Source organism: Pezoporus wallicus, unplaced genomic scaffold, assembly GCF_028554395.1.
Source record: "Pezoporus wallicus isolate ANWC-B61680 ecotype Strahan unplaced genomic scaffold, APGP_CSIRO_Pwel_v1 scaffold_6445, whole genome shotgun sequence".
NCBI classification, from domain to species: Eukaryota; Metazoa; Chordata; class Aves; order Psittaciformes; family Psittacidae; genus Pezoporus; species Pezoporus wallicus.
The window spans coordinates 4808426-4826308 of record NW_026641753.1 but is presented as its reverse complement, the minus strand read 5'-3'; the positions used below and the strand labels follow the sequence as shown (position 1 = coordinate 4826308).

Sequence of the window (17883 nt, the reverse complement as noted above, 5' to 3'; positions counted from 1 at the left end):
AAAAAAAAGAATTCCTTACCTTTCTACGCAGTCGGAAAGTCGAGAGCAGTGGTTGGAAGCAGGTGCATCATGACCTCCCACAGCGTATAAAAACCCATTGTATGTTGCAACGCCAACACCGCCTCTTCTCTTAGACATGGAAGCGCATATGCTCCACTTGTTTGTGTGTGGATCAAAACATTCCATTGATTTCAAGCAGGAGCTCCCATCTCGTCCACCGACAGCATATAGTCTAGAATCATTACCCACAAGAAGGCAAACAATTTCAGTCTTTAGGCTCTTATTTTAATAGAAATTTTATGTGGTTAACTTCATTCAAATCACTTTAAAATGATCTTTTGGCCTGTTATTTGCTATATGACAGCTAGGCTCTGGAACTTTCTTTGCACAAAGTGTTTTGCATGTTAGTTGAAGGAAGGTTTATTCATAATTTGCAGTGTAAATTTTCAAGCAGTCTTATTTGAAAATTGCATATCAGCTTCTTTAAATGTGAGCTATATATGGAATTTGGTAGATGCTACATATGTTTTAAATATGTGGGTAGTATTCCATGTAACAGGCTTATAGAGTATTTGACACCTTAGTATTGCATTAAGCATTTTTCCTATATGTTATATGTAAAAGAACTCCAATAATACCATATATAACAAAAACATATATCAAAAATGTACTAATATATAGTTTCCTCATGGTTTGTATTTAAGATCTGCTAGGCAGGTGTTACCATACAGGTAACTTGTCTGCTCATCCTAAAGGTACTCAGCAAATGACCAAAACCGGAGATGTAAACCAGCTGATGTTGGGACAGCATGTAAGAATAAGTGGTGGAAATCCACATTAAGAAGCATGAAAGTTCTGTGGTTTTTTTTGTCATGGCATTTTAAAAAGCCTGAATTTCTTTTGTGTTTCAAGCTAACTTGTACATTGCTAGCCTAATGATAGTATGCATACTGGATTTAAAAACAGCAGAGATGTTTAGATGTTGAGTGTGCCAGTTATTCTGGTCTGTTTCAAACTTGGCTAATACTGCCATGAAATTGAATTTACTTAGTACATATAATTAGAGACCTAGGGAACATGTGGACTTGTCCAAAATCGCCTAAACCAAATCAGCTGAATTTGTTTGGCTACACAGGATTTGGAGAAGGCGGAGGTTCTGAATGACTTCTTTGCCTCGGTCTTCACTGGCAAAGGCTCTGACCAAACCACCCAAGTCTTGGAAGGCAGATGCAGGGACTGTGAGAATGAAGACCTTGCGCCCACTTTAGGAGAGGAACTGGTTCGAGACCATCTTAAAAATCTGAATGTGCACGAGTCCGTGGGTCCTGATGAAATCCATCCACAGGTCCTGAAGGAGATGGCAAATGAAGTTGCGAAGCCACTGTCCATCATATTTGAGAAATCATGGCAGTCAGGTGAAGTTCCCGATGACTGGGAAAAACAGAAATATAACCACCATTTTCAAGAAGGGGAAAATGGATGACCCGGGGAATTACAGACCAGTCAGTCTCACCTCCGTGCCTGGCAAAATCTTGGAGCAGATTCTCCTGGAAGGCATGCTAAGGCACATGAAAATCAACAAGGTGCTTGGTGACAGCCAGCATGGCTTCACTAAGGGGAAATCCTGCCTGACCAATCTGGTGGCCTTCTGTGATGGGCCTACAGAACTGATGGACAGGGGTAGAGCAGTTGATGGCATCTACCTGGACTTGTGCAAAGCGTTCGACACTGTCCCACACGACATCCTTGTCTCTGAATTGGAGAGACATCAATTTGACGGATGGACCACTCGGTGGATAAAGAACTGGCTGGATGGCCGCACACAAAGAGTTGTGGTCAATGGCTCAATGTCCGGCTGGAGACCAGTAACGAGTGGTGTCCCTCAAGGATCGGTGTTGGGACAGGTCTTGTTCAACATCTTTATCGCTGACATGGACAGTGGGATTGAGTGCGCCCTCAGCAAGTTTGCCCATGACACCAAGCTGTGTGGTTCAGTTGATACCCTGGAGGGAAGGAATGCCATCCAGAGGGACCTCGACATGCTTGTGAGGTGGGATGATGCCAACTTCATGAAGTTTAACCATGCCAAGTGCAAGGTCCTACACCTGGGTCGGAGCAATCCCAGGCACAGCTACAGGTTGGGCAGAGAAGAGATTCAGAGCAGCCCTGCAGAGAAGGACTTGGGGGTGTTGGCTGATGAGAAAATGAACGTGGGCCGGCTTCAGTGTGCGCTTGCAGCCCAGAAAGCAACCGTATCCTGGGCTGCATCAAAAGGAGCGTGACCAGCAGGTCAAAGGAGGTGATCCTGCCCCTCTACTCTGCTCCTGTGAAGACCTCCCTTGGAGTATTGTGTGCAGTTCTGGTGTCCTCAACATAAAAAGGACATGGAACTGTTGGAACAAGTCCAGAGAAGGGCCATGAGGATGATCAGGGGACTGGAGCACCTCCCGTATGAAGACAGGCTGAGAAAGTTGGGGCTGTTCAGCCTGGAGAAGAGAAGGCTGCGTGGAGACCTCATAGCAGCCTTCCAGTATCTGAAGAGGGCCTATAGGGATGCTGGAGCGGGACTCTTCATTAGGGACTGTAGTGACAGGACAAGGGGTAACGGGTTAAAACTTAAACAGGGGAAGTTTAGGCTGGATATAAGAAGGAAATTCTTTCCTGTTAGGGTGGTGAGGCACTGGAATGGGTTGCCCAGGGAGGTTGTGAATGCTCCATCCCTGGCAGCGTTCAAGACCGGGTTGGACGAGGCCTTGGGTGAGATGATTAAGCGTAAGGTGTCCCTGCCCACGGCAGGGGGGTTTGAACTAGATGATCTTAAGGTCGTTTCCAACCCTAACTATTCTATGATTCTATGTTTCAGAAGTGCCTGTTTTTCTCCAGCATCTGGAGAAACTTTCAGACTGCTCGGGTTTATAATTTACCTAGAAGATTCTTGACTACTCTTGGGATAATACAACGTTTCTAGCACTCTCTTCTAATGTTTGTGAATGGAAGACAGACTTGAGTTCAGTTGAGCAGTTTGTTGCCTGACCCATAAAAAAACAAGGATTTGATTTTCTTTTCACCTCATGCCATTAGATACAGACTACTTGTTTACACAGCTTTCACAGGGAGAGGAAATCACTGTATATACAAACAGATTGGTTGGGATCTTTTGTTCTCTGTAACATGTCTAGAAACATGGTTGTGTGTCCCATTCTCTAAGGAAAAGAATTAAGAAAGTGGTCAAAAAGTGGTGTTCCATGGAAACTTAAAGGCTTTTCTGGCTGGGTTTAAATATTCAGTGTGGCTTAGGGAAACAGGAAAAGGAGAAGCATTCTGTTTGGTTAGACCATAGCAGTAGCACTGAATGATGGACATTTTGATCTTGGCTTTCCCTGGTATGCCAGAAATTACATCACTAGACTAACAGACATGATTTAAGCCAGGCTGGAGACAGCTTGTATCAGGAGTGATTGAGAGCAGAGTCAGGATCAGGCTGGATTTCCTCTTTGACAAAGTGGTTTCCTGCATGTTGCTGTGGAAGGTACCAGCAGGAGTTTCTGGTGAAGTTTATGCTGAGAACATTTCCTCTGAGATACAAAGGGACTTGAACATGCACTTCTTTCTTTCTTGGACTTTTGAGTTAATGATTGTGTTGTGTTGGAATACAAAACCCTGACTTGTGTGTGAAGTTTTTGCATTTGCAAATACTGCTTTACTGACATCTTTGTTTCTGCTCCATATTCTTCTCTTTCTCTAGAATTTAAGAAGTAAACAGGGAAGCCAGTCATACAATTTCAATATAAATGCAGTGGTCTGCCTGCAACTGTAATATTCCAGGCCTCTACAAACTGTCATTGCTAAGAGCTTTCTGCAGATTTAAATAAGAAGGTTGGCTGAAGCCATGCTCTCCAACAGAACCTATGGCCTGTTACAAGGGTATTTTGTATTTCTGAAGAAAGAAAACAAAATTCTGTTTGGCATTACTTTATGAATTATTCCTCCTACTTTCTAGTAGGAACATACAAGGTGTAACACACTGTTAACTGCAGGTTACACAGTAGATTCATACATGTGTCTGTTCCCATGTAAAAGTGTTTGAGTGACTTTAGTGTCTTTGGAGGATGTTTAAATATGTTTTGAAAATCTTTGTGGGAAAACCAATGTACAGTAAGCATGTGATCTCAGTGTATTTAAGCAATAGATGAAGTGCAGAATAAATCTGGGTAGGGATAAGACTTATTGGAGGCTGTTTATTCCATACCTAATTATGAAACTTGTTTTCCTTTCATTGAACACAACATACACTTTTAAACATTGAAAAATTATTCACGATTGTGAACTTGTATGTTGAAGATGTAGCTGTGTGCAGGAGGTGTAAAATAACAGAGAATGACTTTGTTTCTTTGTGTATTTTAAATGGTGTGCCCTTAGAAACTGTGATTTTAAAGTATAAATATAAACTTGGAGTATTTTTTTAAAGTAGCCGATCTTTTATCCAATAAGTTATATTCTAGGTAAAAAACTGTTACACATGGAATAACACTTTCAAATTGCTGTAACTTAAAAGGGCTGAAATATGTTTAAAACGTGACTGTAAGCTTGAAAATAATTTACCACGCAACAGAGGAAAAGCTTTCCTTTCTTGTTTTTGTGCATTATATTTTCTCTTTGTTTTCTCAAGGTGATTAATTACTATGAGATTGGAAAGAAAATTTAAGAAACTATATTTGCAAGGAAGGAAGCACATGAAAAACCAAAGAGCAGTTTTCCTGTTGACATACTTGCTATTTAATGCTGCAACCCCTACGGTGCTTCTAGGAGTTGACATGCTTGCAACATAATTCCATTGCCGTGCTTGTGGGTCCCATCTTTCTACGGTATTAAGGTAACTCCACCCATCATGGCCACCAACAGCATACATTGGTCCTTCAAGCATTGCTACTCCTTAAAAGATAGAATTAGGCACAAATTACAGTATCTAACAATTTCAGTGACCAGTAGTGTATTAACTTCATACTTTAATTATGCATATGTAGATAACCAATTTCAGCTGGTATTAAACTATCTAAAAGCTATCTTGTCATTTAGCAGAATAAACAAACATAAACAAAATACTTCACATACAATGTTGTTCTGAGTAAGTATTATCATTTGCCAAAAGATTAGAGGAAAGCTGCTTAATTCTGATGTTCTCTTCTTGGACTTTTATCTCTTTGACTTTTGTTGACCTTGTTCTGAAATGAATTTGAGCCCCTAAATGAGAAACATTACTGTTCTTTTAAAGAAAGGCAAAGGTTGAGCCATGCAAGGAAAAATATGCCGAAATCAATGACCTGTCCTTACTCTGAGCCAGCTGAAGCTCTGTAGTCTGGCCAGCATGAAGCCTGAGTGGGTGGGTAGCTGGCTGTCCTTACCAGCTAAGTACCATAGCATTTTAATGCCTGTAAGGGGAACACACTTTTGGATGAGAGCTGGCTTGCATCTGTTGTCCTTGAGGCCCAGGAGAGTGAACTTGGCTGTCTCTGCAAAGCTCTGTGTGGGCATATCCTTCTCTGGGGAGAAGGGCTTAGGTGCCTCCCCTTTGGGAAGCTGCTGCTGCTGTTTGCTTCCTTTGTGGGTAAGGTTGAATATTTGAATCTGTCTGCTTAGAAGTTTTCTAAATCTGTCTTTTCAGGCCTAAATACACATGGCCTGATTTTTTACAAAAGTGTTAAGTCTCCACAAAATCACACCAAAGCTAATAGGAGCTGTAAGTGTAAGAGGCAGTATTGCAAACCAGGCTGATGCACACACAGAAGCCTAACTTTGGGCGCCGAAATTTATTCCTGTGACCTACTTGTTAGATAGAATTATGCCCCTGCAGTTGGTAATTATAAAGACTTCAATGAGAAGTATTTAATCTCTTTCATCATCTTCTCCTTTGCTACCTACTAGTATTTGTTTTATAAATTTGACACACTAGCTGGTAAGAACCCCTCACCATATATTCTTCACCAGCGGAGAAGGTGATATAAGCCACAGGTTTAGCAAATACTTCTGGATCAGTGTTTTCTATTATTCAAATAAAAATATTCTCAGTCATTTGAACTTACCAAGGATTTCAAGCAGTACCTGTTTCTGTAAACTTAAGAGAAGCCAGCTTTTTCATAAGAACTGTGTTATATAAATCTTTCAAAAATCATCATATTCCCTCCCTTACAGTGTCCTTAACTGTAAACTTATTTTTTAATACTTCCAGAAATTAATTCTGGATTTCATATTAATATTATTCATTCACTGTAAATAAGGTTAAGGAATATTGTGGAGAAAAGAGCCATAGATACTAAGCCATGGCAGAGGTGTGTAAAACTTCTTGTAGTTACAGCGTTAAAATTACTGAAGTTGTACTTATTTCCTTACCCCAGTGTTTTCTGCAGTGTGGGCAATTCTCTGATCTGATTTTCACAGGTGTTCGGTACCTATGGCCTTAAGTTATACTTTCAAAAAAAATTAAATCAGACTGTTTCTGTATCACAGGCATCTCTCTAGACTGTTACATTGGATGAGGAGTTGATTATTTTCACTGTTGCTTATTTTTTGTAACTTTCTAAAGGTGAAATTAACTTTGGAAGACCAGTGCAATAGCAGAATAGGGGAATACTAATTTATATCACTGTCATTAAATCATGGCAATAGGCAACTCTGTCTTTGAAAAATATCTTTTACAAATATGTCCATGTTACTAAATGCTAAAAAAAAAAAGTCAGCAGTGTTTGCATCAACCAAAACTGATTTGTGTGTGGTGCAAAGTATTTACAAGGAAAGAGCACCTCTTACCTAGGCCATGTCTGTGTGTTGACATAGGAGGCATTATAGTCCAGACTTTGGTGATAGGGTTGAAACATTCCACAATGTTAGATGTTTTCAGACCATCTCTTCCCCCCACAATGTACAGCTTGTTGTCAATTACTGCAACTCCAAACTGTAATCGTCTACCATTCATAGTACCAATTTGTATCCAGCTGTTAGTCCTAAGGTCATATTTTTCAATTGTAGTGGTACCTGTAAAAAACATAAGCGTTATGAGACAGCCATGAATTGATCAGTACCCAGATCAGTACCCAGCCGTGAATTGATCAGTACCCAGTGGTCAGCACACTGCAAAACATTATTAAATTATAACATGTTAAAATTCTGTGTGTGGACTTTTACAGTGGCTCCCCAAGAACTTCAGTTGTGAAATGTGAACCCCAGTGAGCAAGCTGCATTAATTACATGCATATGTGATTGTCAGATCTATGAGAGTTAACTGGAGGCAAGAAGATGCAGAACGACATGCCAGCAGATTTTTTAATACTGAAAGTTTTAGAGATAGGTTAAACCTGTTATTTAAATACCATATAGGTAGTTGTGGCTTTTTAAATATTCCGTATGAATACAATACCTCACAACTATGTACACTTGAAACATGTTTGTGCTCAAACCATTAGTGATACCAGAAATGCAAAATATATCCATGTGTCTGTATGTCTTATGACGTATCTTTGTGAATAGCTTGGATATTTCCTTTTTATGGTAGGGACAAGTGGTAGACTGTTGTGAGCACACATTTGGTTCCCACAGGTAGCTTCATCGAGGTTCACCTTTGCAGCAGCCTTGCAGTAACTGCTTGTCTAATGTAGCATATAATTCTATTTTCAATTTTTTTTCAGGTCACTGAAATTATAGTAATGTTTTTGCTGCAATTATTCATAAGGGCCATGCTCTCTGCCATTCAAAACAGACAGTTTTCTATGCCCTGGCTCCTGACAGTCACTCAGCAGATGTAATTGCTCCTTTGAGAGCTGATTTAGCACAGTGGGGAGATGGCTGAGTAGCAACCAAGGTAGAAGAGGCAATTGCCAGTTGTACATACAGTGCACCCTAGAGTTCAGCTCAGGTGAAGATAAGAAAAACAGAGCTGATTTCCTGTCTGTTCTTTGTCGGGGATTTGACACTAGAGAAGCAGTATTTTGAGAATTACAATAGGTAGGTAGTGGCTGAGGAATTATTTACAACAGCAAAACAATCATGCAATAAAGGAGAAAAGAAAGGTGTCCTTTGGTTTAGAGAGCTCCTAGACATCATCTGATATACGCAAGTAATTTACTGAAATAAGAGCCTATCTCGGGATATATTTTCTCTCATCTGTATGCTTTTCCAGATGCATAGACTAGGAAAGAAACTGCCAGATCCATCTGCAATAAAAGTCTACTTTTTTCCCCTTTCCTGTCCTCTTTTAGTTTGAGTAACTGGATTTGTTTGACTGTTCTTCCCATTTTGTTAGTCTCTTTGCTCCTTGCTTTGATTCCTTCTCATTTATTCTATGCTCATATGGGAGTACCCTAAACTTCTTTGCTTCAAAAGAAGTTATTTGCACACTAACTAAAAGACAGGAAAAATGCATTAAGGTATGCAGTGTGTTCATGCATAGCCTGTAGGCTGCAATTTTTACAGAGGCTGGAAGGTAGCTTTTGAAAGTTAAATGTGGTTTTAGGCACATTCACGTTTTTCAAAATACCAGCGGAAAGTAGCTCTTTGATCTTCTTTTGATCATTTGAAGTTGAGATTTGACTTCATATTCCACCTGAGATACGCACAAAGCCAAACCTGGCATTCACTGAGAGTTTTCTTTATCACAGAAAGCATATTATTGCCAGGGGAGGTTGTTGCTCCCTTCTCAGAACTGTTCTTTCAGTGAATCATATTCTTTTAGGTGAAGTTTCCTTTATCTTACAATCCAGAAAAAGCTCAAAGTATGAATCAGAGCTGCAGAGGACAGCAGGGAGGAGAGGAAGTGCTGTTCTTCTTAACCATCAAAAGGCAAAAGTTCAAACAATTGGCTTTGTTCCAAGGTAATAAGTAAAAGAGGCACCAACAGGAAGTGCAGATGTTGACTGAAATAGCCCTTTCTTTGCATAACCTTTACTGAGAAAAAACTATTAGAAAGATTTATTTTTATTTTGGTAGAAGTTAGTTTAAAGATTACCTTCAATCCTTGGTTGCTATAATTCACAAATAATCAGTATCTTAAATGAAACTATACTAATTGCTATGGTTTAACTTCATTTTGCTGAATTATTTTAGGAATGAATGTTTTCATGTTGTGATGCTGATGAATATGGATTGTGCACCTGACTAGATTGCACAGACAGTAAGGTAGCACTGCAAGACCTCTCATAGAGGAAAAATCAGTCATCAGCAACGTTTTGCCAACCATGAAACACATTAGCTTCCTTGTATTTCTATTAAAAGTGAACTCACACAGCTAAAAGAAATACTGTTCAGCAAGCTGCTATACTTTAAACTAATTATAGTTCTTTGGCTCCAAGCTGTTGGTTTGAAGTTAAGAAAATGTTCAAATATACAGTTTACTAAATAGAATAGTGTAACATATAAAGCTCTAAGCTGATTACAGTTATGAAAATCAAATAATAAAAGCTGGAATACCTTTATAACGTTGAACTTTCAACCACAAACCTGAATAAAACCTGCGTATGAAGTCCCAAAAAATGTTGCACATACTGTTGCGCTCATGGTAAAGTACAAATCTTTCCAGCTGAAATTTTATAGTAAGGATTGATAAGGAAAGATTGGTAAGTGTTCTCTATAGGTCAGTAATGCTTTCTGGGTTTATTTTTATTTCTTTCTAAATTTTTCCAGCTTTCTAACTTTTTCAAAAAATGGAGCATATTGTTCTAAGCCAACGTTAGATGCATCTGAAAATATTCTGAATATTATTTTTTATTATGAAGTGTAAAGTCAAACTATACTCACAAATTCTTACAAAACTAGGTTTTAAAATCACTATATGAATCAAAATTCTTTAGCCTGCATTTCAAGATGAATGTAAATCATTTAGAAACACATGATTCTTGCCAGAAGAAAAAACATCTAATACATAGGATTGTGTTCTGTGTTTATATTTTTCTTCTTTTTCAACCCTTAATTGCTGTTTTCCTAGCAAGTCTTTAAATAAATGTCATATGTCATCTGGGTATCTGTAATACAATTCATTAATACAGTTAAATTAACACAGTGAAGTTAATCTCTGCACTTACCTTTAGTGGCATCCATACCTCCTACAGCATAAAGCGCACCCACTGTAGATTTTCTAGGCTTAGTTCGAGGACTTTGCATCATGGACCGTCTCTCTGGTAGAAGGTGGTACTTCATAGCCTCCATAAGAAGTTTCTGACACTCTAGGTCGTCTGCAAACATTGGACTGTTTTCTAGATCAGCTAGTAACTGAGAAATGAAAAGTGATGATCTTCATATAGATACCTAAATCATTAAAATTGTATGTACAATAGTAATTAAAGTATTTGGAGCTACAAAACTCATTTTTGGTTCCCCTCTCACTCAAGCTTTGCTGGAAACTCTGCTTTAATGTAAGCAAAGTAATATAAAGGTAGGCAAAAGACTTTATATATGGGGTTTTTTTCCCCCAAAACTTCCTTTTAGCATTTAGAGAAGATTAAAATTGCAAGTGTAGTAGTGCACCCTCTGAATGCAAAACTCCTTTTGATATGAGTGTGAGCAAATCTAACAAAAAATACTACACATCTCTGTGAATATCCCAGTATGTTAAATGTAGTTCAAATGTACATAGTATTTTGATACTTAATCCAAAGCTGAGTATTTGCAGCTTCAGTCATGGTGATCCATAAAATAGCTGTAGCATCCTGAAAGTCTTGATACTCCTATAAGCTTTTCTGATGTGACACATAGATTCTCTACAACACAGATACAACAGTGTCAGCTGACTATAAAACAATTATGTCTATCTCTGGATCTTATTTAATGAAGCATCTCTTTCAGTCTTAAAGGACAAGTAATGTCAATGCTTGGATCAGTCAGCAATAATCTAGACCCTTTTGGTTTTGTCTGAGTTTTCTGGCAATAAAGAAATAAGTATTGTGCCTTATCTGTCCTGCAGTTTGGTAAATGCGAATAAATATCTTTGCATAGCATCTATGTTGCTATGTTATTAGAGGAAAAATAAATACTGCAGTTGCTACCCAAAAAAAGAAACCTATACTTTTGTAATACCATTAGACTGACATTTTAGAGGCAATTCTAAGCCTAGTATTTACGCTTGAATGGTGGGATTTTTTTCATCAATACAAACAATACATACCTTCTATGCAGTTAAAAAGGGGGGGGGGGGGCACCACACAAAAACCCACCAAAATACTGCAGCCAAACCCACAGCCTTTTCACATAACTCTTTCTAAATGTTGCTTGAGGCAAGCATTTCTGCTGGTAGTTAAGCTCCTGTTAGCCCTTCACATTCATACCTGGGGGGAAAGTAGAGGCAGTCTAATGTAAGAAAGAAGCATTCCTAGGTCTCGTTGCCGGTTTTGCAAATCATGCCTCACCCACATCATTAATGCCTGGAATATGGCTTCTTCGTCTGGAACATTGATGTCATCACTAGACAGCAGCTTTGCAATTTCATTAGCAGGGAGCAACAGAAATTCCTGATTTTTTATTACTTCTGTGAAGTGGTCCTAAACAGTAAAAAAAAAAGGGGGGGGGGATTTCAATGCACTGATGATTTTCACAGCTTGGAATAACTTTTTCTTGGATAATGTAGACTTTGCATATATTTTGTTCCTGTTCACTTCCACAGATACTGAAATGCAGTATATATTCTAAAGACCACTGCATCTCATTTGACCAATTAAAGGAAATGTTGATTGCTCTTTGCTGCCTTACTCTTGTAGAACTGAACAGTAACGCTCACCTTCATCCTGCCACACTTAGAGATGTGCTTGTCAGGCTTCCTGTCAGTATATCCTGTCTTAGGGATTTGCCACTGGCAGTTTTGTCCATCAGTGTGATCCTAACACTCCAGCTTAACAAAACCACAATTAGATTTAATGCGTATCCTAAGAATGCCAAGGGGGGGCATTCAAATAAAATCTCTACCTTCTCTTGCAATCAGATTCAGAAGTTTTAAGCAAATTACATTCTTCCAATCCTTTTGCAATGAGCAGTGCCAGGTGTTGACTGCATGTCTCCACTCTTAGGAGAAGAAAGGAAAATTAAAATCACTTTTCTGAAAGTACTTTTTAGGCAATAGAAAATTGGACCTATCCCAGCAAAGGACTCGCAGTCTTTAATTACTGTTGTAAAACTCACCAGCTCCAGAAATGGCAACAAGTTAAATCCCTAGAATGTTTCAAAGAAATATTTTTCATAAAAATAGTAGGTTGCACACTCAAGTTACAGCTGTATTAGAATTGCTATTAAAATACATCAAGCATCCTTGCTTGTACTAACTCCAAAGAGTTAGTTGTTGTTGAGAGAATTGGGGGTTTTATGTTACATGCAAAGAAATACATGTGTAGCTATTAGTGTCTGCATTTGAGGTGTTAATTTATGTACCTGGAAGAAATATATTTGGGAACCAGATTGAAATTGAACAGGTGGAGAGATTTTATGGTAGCTGACATTTTTATTATTTATTTCCAGTAGTTTCTTAGCTTTGTGTAACTCTTTTCAAGAGTACCAAGGATATAGAAGTAAATATAGAAGTATCACTGATTAAAGGAGATGTTAACTTTGCTCTGTTATGCATATCCGGCTTTAATATTTTGTGACAATCAGAGAATAGGAACAGGAAGGCCAGCCCTCATGTAGTTACAAATATAGCACAAGATGTTTATCAGAACAAGCTCTATCTCCACCAAAAGATACCAGACAGGAAACTGTTAATACTTTGCATCAATGGCTAAAGTAATTGAAGGGTTAGGTCTCCATTGTCTCTGCTTTTATTGAATGGATGTGATGTTTCCAGCTGATTATCTTCTCAAAATGTTCAAATACTACTAGTTCATTTGAATGGTCTATGTTTACAGCACAACATTATGGTCTTCCCCTAACATACACATTTCAAGTGGGTGAGCTTGGCATGAAGCAAAGCAGGATGTTTTGGTTTTCTTCTTCCACAGCACTTGGGTGTTTATACATTGTTATGATCTCTTATTCCCCCAAGTGTTCTTTAAAATCACTTTGAGGGCTTAAAAGAAAATTTTCTTTAAGGTTATTTGATGGAGTTGCAGATTTCCTTTTCTGGCTCTAAATTGTCAGTAGCTGCAAACCTGGTAGGTGCTTTTATGACATGCCTGGTCTTCTTTCGTGGCAGCATTCTCAGTCTGTGTTACACATAATATACGGGAGGTGGTTCTAGAGGTGGAAATGCTCCTGGCTGTTTTCGGGAAGATATAGTGTAAAGCCTGTATGCACAGTACTGCTGAGTCTCGTTGATTCATCGCGATCCTTCACATAGAGTGTACTCTCTACGTGACCCAACCGCCATTTCTGTGGCACAGTTTTAAACATAGAAAAAGTCTTAACTCCTGGGGAAGTCTGGAGGATTTGAAAGGTTAAAACAAATCTAAACAAGGCTCTGTTATTGTCTGACATCATAACACCATATGTGTAACCACATGGTTTTAGTTCAGTTTTTCAGAAATCTGGGCTGTGAATTTTAAATGCTTGAAGTTGATGCCCGTGTGTTAGGGCTGGTGGGAGAAAAGAGGCTGCAGAGGAGAGGGGGGATTTCTTGATTTTAGCTGAGTATGGAATAGTGTATACTGTTCTATAGTGGCTGAGTGAACCTCTATCTGAAATGTCCTTTTTCAGACTTTAAAATATAAAAGGAATCTAGATTGCTGCTAAACAAATCATTCATTAGTATAACGGGAGGGAGCACAACCAGTGCCCTCAATCTGCAAAGGCCACTGTCATTTATTTGAGCATGTGAAAGTGTACAAGTGTACTCTTGTCGGAATGCTGTCAGCATATGAAGCCTCTAAACTGGTTTTGACACACTACACTAATATTTCAAGCATAAAGCTGCCATGTGTATTCTAACAAGTAGTTCTTTTTATATTTATTTAGCTGTGGCAGTTGCTCTTCTTTTTGTGTTTAAAGTTGCTATATAGCACATCTTGTTGCCCTGAATATTTATCCCTTGATTTCATTTCACAGCAAGCTATCTTCCTTCTCTGTTTCCCACGTTCTGAATATTCATTTCTTGCTTTAAGCCAGAGGATTATGCTCCAGTCAGGGATATGCTTCTTTTTAGCATTCCAAATCTTTCTGATTCATTCTTTATTTTGGCTCTTTTTGCATGTGTTTCACCTTAAAATCAGCTTTTGAATTTTGTGTGTTGAATCAAAAGCATAAGAATGGGTCATTGTTGTTTGCCTCTTGACATTAGCCATGTTAAGTCTGTGTTTTTTTTAAGGAAACACATACATCAAGTTTATGATACTGCATACTTAAGTACAGTAAGTACATCCTTCTACAAGGCACTTCTCTGAAGTGAGAAAAACAGAAGTATTTTTCTCAGCATGCTTTTCTCTTTTTCCAATGCTTCCATAACAGTCACAGCTCTTAAATTTCCCTTTGGAGATTGAGCTGGGTAGAGATGTCCGTGCATCAGGAACTTCACAGAGCTAACCCTGACAGCATAGAAAAAGCAGAGCCACTGCATCGGTCTTGGAGAAAGCAGCAGCCCCAAGCATGGCTCAACTGGCTCTGCTTTGCCAAAGCCCATGTGTTTTCCAGGAGAGCGTTTGCACTTGCTGTTAACATTAAAATCGCAGAACAGTTAGATTGTTCAGCTTACCATAGTGTATGTGTGTGCCACCTTCAGGAGCTCCATGCAGCCCTGAGCGTCACCAAAGGAGCGAATCCCCAAGCAATTAGAAGGATGGAGCTGCTTCATGAGGAAGTTGCAGCATACCTCGATAACCTGGGATAGCTGGAGAAGACAAGCTGCAGCTAGCAAACTTTCTATAGTGTCTTCCTTTAACTCTAGAATACCTGTGTAGTTTGCATATGGGGGAAAAAAATAGTTGTCAGTAATTTTATTTGTATTTTTATTACTTGCAAGCTTCCTACTACCCAATTTTTCTCTTTCTTTGAAAAATTGGAAGTGTCCTGTGATTCACAGATTCACTTTTCTTTCTTGCTGAAGGATTCCATAAATATATGTTTTAACAGACTTAAAGAATTTGGTGAGTTTTGAATAGAGTGATTGGAACATTTTAATTGGATCTTTAACAGTATTAGATCTGACTTTGCCTGAAAAAAAAAAAAAGGTGTAATTAGAGAAAAAACCTTTTCTAAAATTAATATATTAATGCATAAAAATATCAGAAGTTTATATTACACACAAGAATTTTAATTTTAAAAGCTAGGAAATGCCACCAGTGTGTGCAGGAAACCTAATTTCTTCCATCGTGTACTTCTCTATTTAAATTTTCAATGAAATTAGTGCATGGCATGAGAGTTTTTTTATGTTCATGGATAGATTGGAAGGCGTTAATTTAGTAAGATCTCCTATCCTTGCTGCTTGGTGGATGGCTCATTTCCCTGGTTGATACACAGGTCTAAAGTACTATTCTGAAAAAAAGAACTGTGAGGGGTTAATACACATCTCAGTTTAACACAAGAAGGGTGGTATTGGGAGACTGCAGTTAAAATTATCATCGGAGTAGAACTGTAGAAGTTTCCTTGTTCAGAGTTCACTTCTGATTTATTTCAGCAGAATATGTAAACAGTTCTGAAAGTTATAGCTCTCATCTCCGAAAGTCATATTTGTATTTCATTATCTAGGAAAAAAGTAGTACTGAGCTTAGAGGTTTGGTTATCATCACATGAAAACCTAAGACAGAAGCAGTAGGAAATCTTTATTTTCCATAGCCATCTTTACTTTAGCACAATTCCATCTCTTCCTGATGCTCTTTGCTCTGTAACTTAAACAATACCTTCCAAATTCTGCAAGAAATGAGGAAGGGATGGCAGGGTGCAGAGTAGGGCAGTGTTTGGGGTTTGGTTTTCACCATGCAAATCAGAGCATTTACTGAATGTATACAGCAAAATTGGTGCATGTTCTTGTAAATAAGTATTACAATATAATGTCTCAAAGCAAAGAGGGAATCTTGATTTCACAAGGAAATTTACACTGTTTTATAGTCTGATGTTTGGTTTTGTAGTCTTATATATGGTTTTTCATACGGTTTTGCATTAAGTAACCTGAAAGAGATGAAATTTAATGGAGTGGGATTGCTTTGAGATACATGTGGATAATAAGCAGCCCACCGCCCTGCTTCTTTGTGCTCGTACTAATCTGTTTCCTCAGGTAATGTATGCTAATTCAGTGGCACAGTATCGCTGCATTATAGATGTTATTCAGCATTCCCTCTTGCCCCTGTGTTTATCCCCTTGCTTTTTACCCACAAACAGGGTCTATTTTGTGTACAGAAACATGTTTTTGATCTGGCTTGTAGGTTGCTTAACCTTCTCAAGATAATCACTCTTTATGCAAGTCCAGTGAAGTGTCTGACCTAGTAGATGAAGTCTCTGATTCATAACAGTTATGCTAATTCCAGTATGGTGAATATAATGGGGTCTTTGTTTACTTGGATCTTTGTAAAAAAGACTATACCGGTACTGATAGATACCTGTGATACATATTCCAACCTCCCTGTCTCCGTATTGACATTGCGTTCTTTCATTCAAAAGCAAACGAGCAACGTCCTGTGTGGGACACCAGTTGACAAGGACCTAGTGACTGATACTGATACTAGCAGTTAGCTGGGAGGATGCATCAGTGTACGAGCAAATATTCATAAATCCAGAAAGTTGTTATTCTGGTCAGTGAAGTGTTGTTACTTCCCGGGACAGTAATTTTCTCCTTTTGAGATATGGGCATTTTTTTTTTGTTACAGAACTGCCCAACTTGGTAGGGGGAAGAGGGTTTCCGTTTCATCTCTCTGGCTGGAATAGTTGCCATCTGCATTGAGAGGCTTTCCAAATACCGCAACGTGCAAGACTTCCAGAATTTTCAAAAGGTTTGATTGATCTGGGTCTTTCTAATTGAAATAAGTACTACCAGAGCAATCATGTCCTGCAGTGTTTTTCCCCTCTTCATTGTAGAGCAGATGGAAGGGATTTCACAGTTCTCTCGCTTGGTTTTTGGGGGTCTTTGGTTCAGGCATTTCAGATTCAGCAATACAGGGGTAAATATTGAAAATGAGAGAAAATAAATAAGGGGAAAATACACATACAGCATTCTGGTATTAAAATATTCCATTCTGGTAAGATAATTTTTCAAGGTAACATAGCTAAGCCTTTTTCAGAATGTGGTGGCACTTTTGCCTGGTAAAAGTTGCTCTACTCATGGGTCATCTTCCTGTTTTCCTCTGATTATTTCTACTCAAGAGCTTTGACTGAGCCAAGTAGCTGCCACCCCGGCAGACCATTTCTCTAGCTGCCCATGAGGGGAGGGTTCATGGTACACTCTTCTATGTCACTGCATGAGTCAACAGTCAAAATACATTCTTTCCTCATTAAAATTCCTGAAATAATTTGTTCCTAGCTTGAGACAGTTGTCCAGTATGAATTTATATGTCAACTTCTGCATATCTTCTGGAATAAGTTATTATATAAGCCAGTAATGTTTCTTCATCCTCTCTAGAGAAGGGTTTATATCACATATGCGTGATTTATGCACTAGAATTAAATGGAAGAAGTGACAATTATTCATGCACTGAATAGACTTTACCTTCCTCTACAACAGTGATGTGGGTAATGGAGGAAAAATTACCTGTGTAGGCATAGCGCACCAAAGCTTTCAGTGCATCAGGGTCTACTCCCTCCATCTTGATCTCCTCTTGTTTTGCTTCACGCACATCATTAGTAAACATTGCGGCAAAATAATCAGACACTGCACTGAGGACCAACCTTGAAATAAAAGCATTTTAGGAGGACTTCAGATCACTTCATAAGCTCAATAGCAAGCATGAAATTCAGTATTATTGTATTATAAATTGTGTGTGCATTAGAAACATATTT

The 17883-nt window shown here is 38.5% G+C and overlaps 1 protein-coding gene and 1 long non-coding RNA gene across 2 annotated transcripts in view; one reads left to right on the top strand and one right to left on the bottom strand.

Annotated features, from left to right (window-relative positions):
* LOC130607767 (uncharacterized) overlaps positions 1-17883 on the top strand; it is a 137841-nt gene that overhangs the window by 89400 nt on the left and 30558 nt on the right. The gene's annotated exons all lie outside the window — the stretch shown is intronic.
* The window catches only part of KLHL4 (kelch like family member 4), a 45736-nt gene that overhangs the window by 3005 nt on the left and 24848 nt on the right, over positions 1-17883 (bottom strand). Inside the window, exons 3-9 of the mRNA XM_057425156.1 lie at positions 17636-17772; positions 14651-14847; positions 11307-11519; positions 10068-10254; positions 6805-7029; positions 4770-4932; positions 20-232 (exon numbers count right to left, since the gene is read on the bottom strand). Of these exons, the coding sequence (XP_057281139.1) occupies positions 20-232; positions 4770-4932; positions 6805-7029; positions 10068-10254; positions 11307-11519; positions 14651-14847; positions 17636-17772 (1335 nt within the window). The remainder of the gene's footprint in view (positions 1-19; positions 233-4769; positions 4933-6804; positions 7030-10067; positions 10255-11306; positions 11520-14650; positions 14848-17635; positions 17773-17883) is intronic.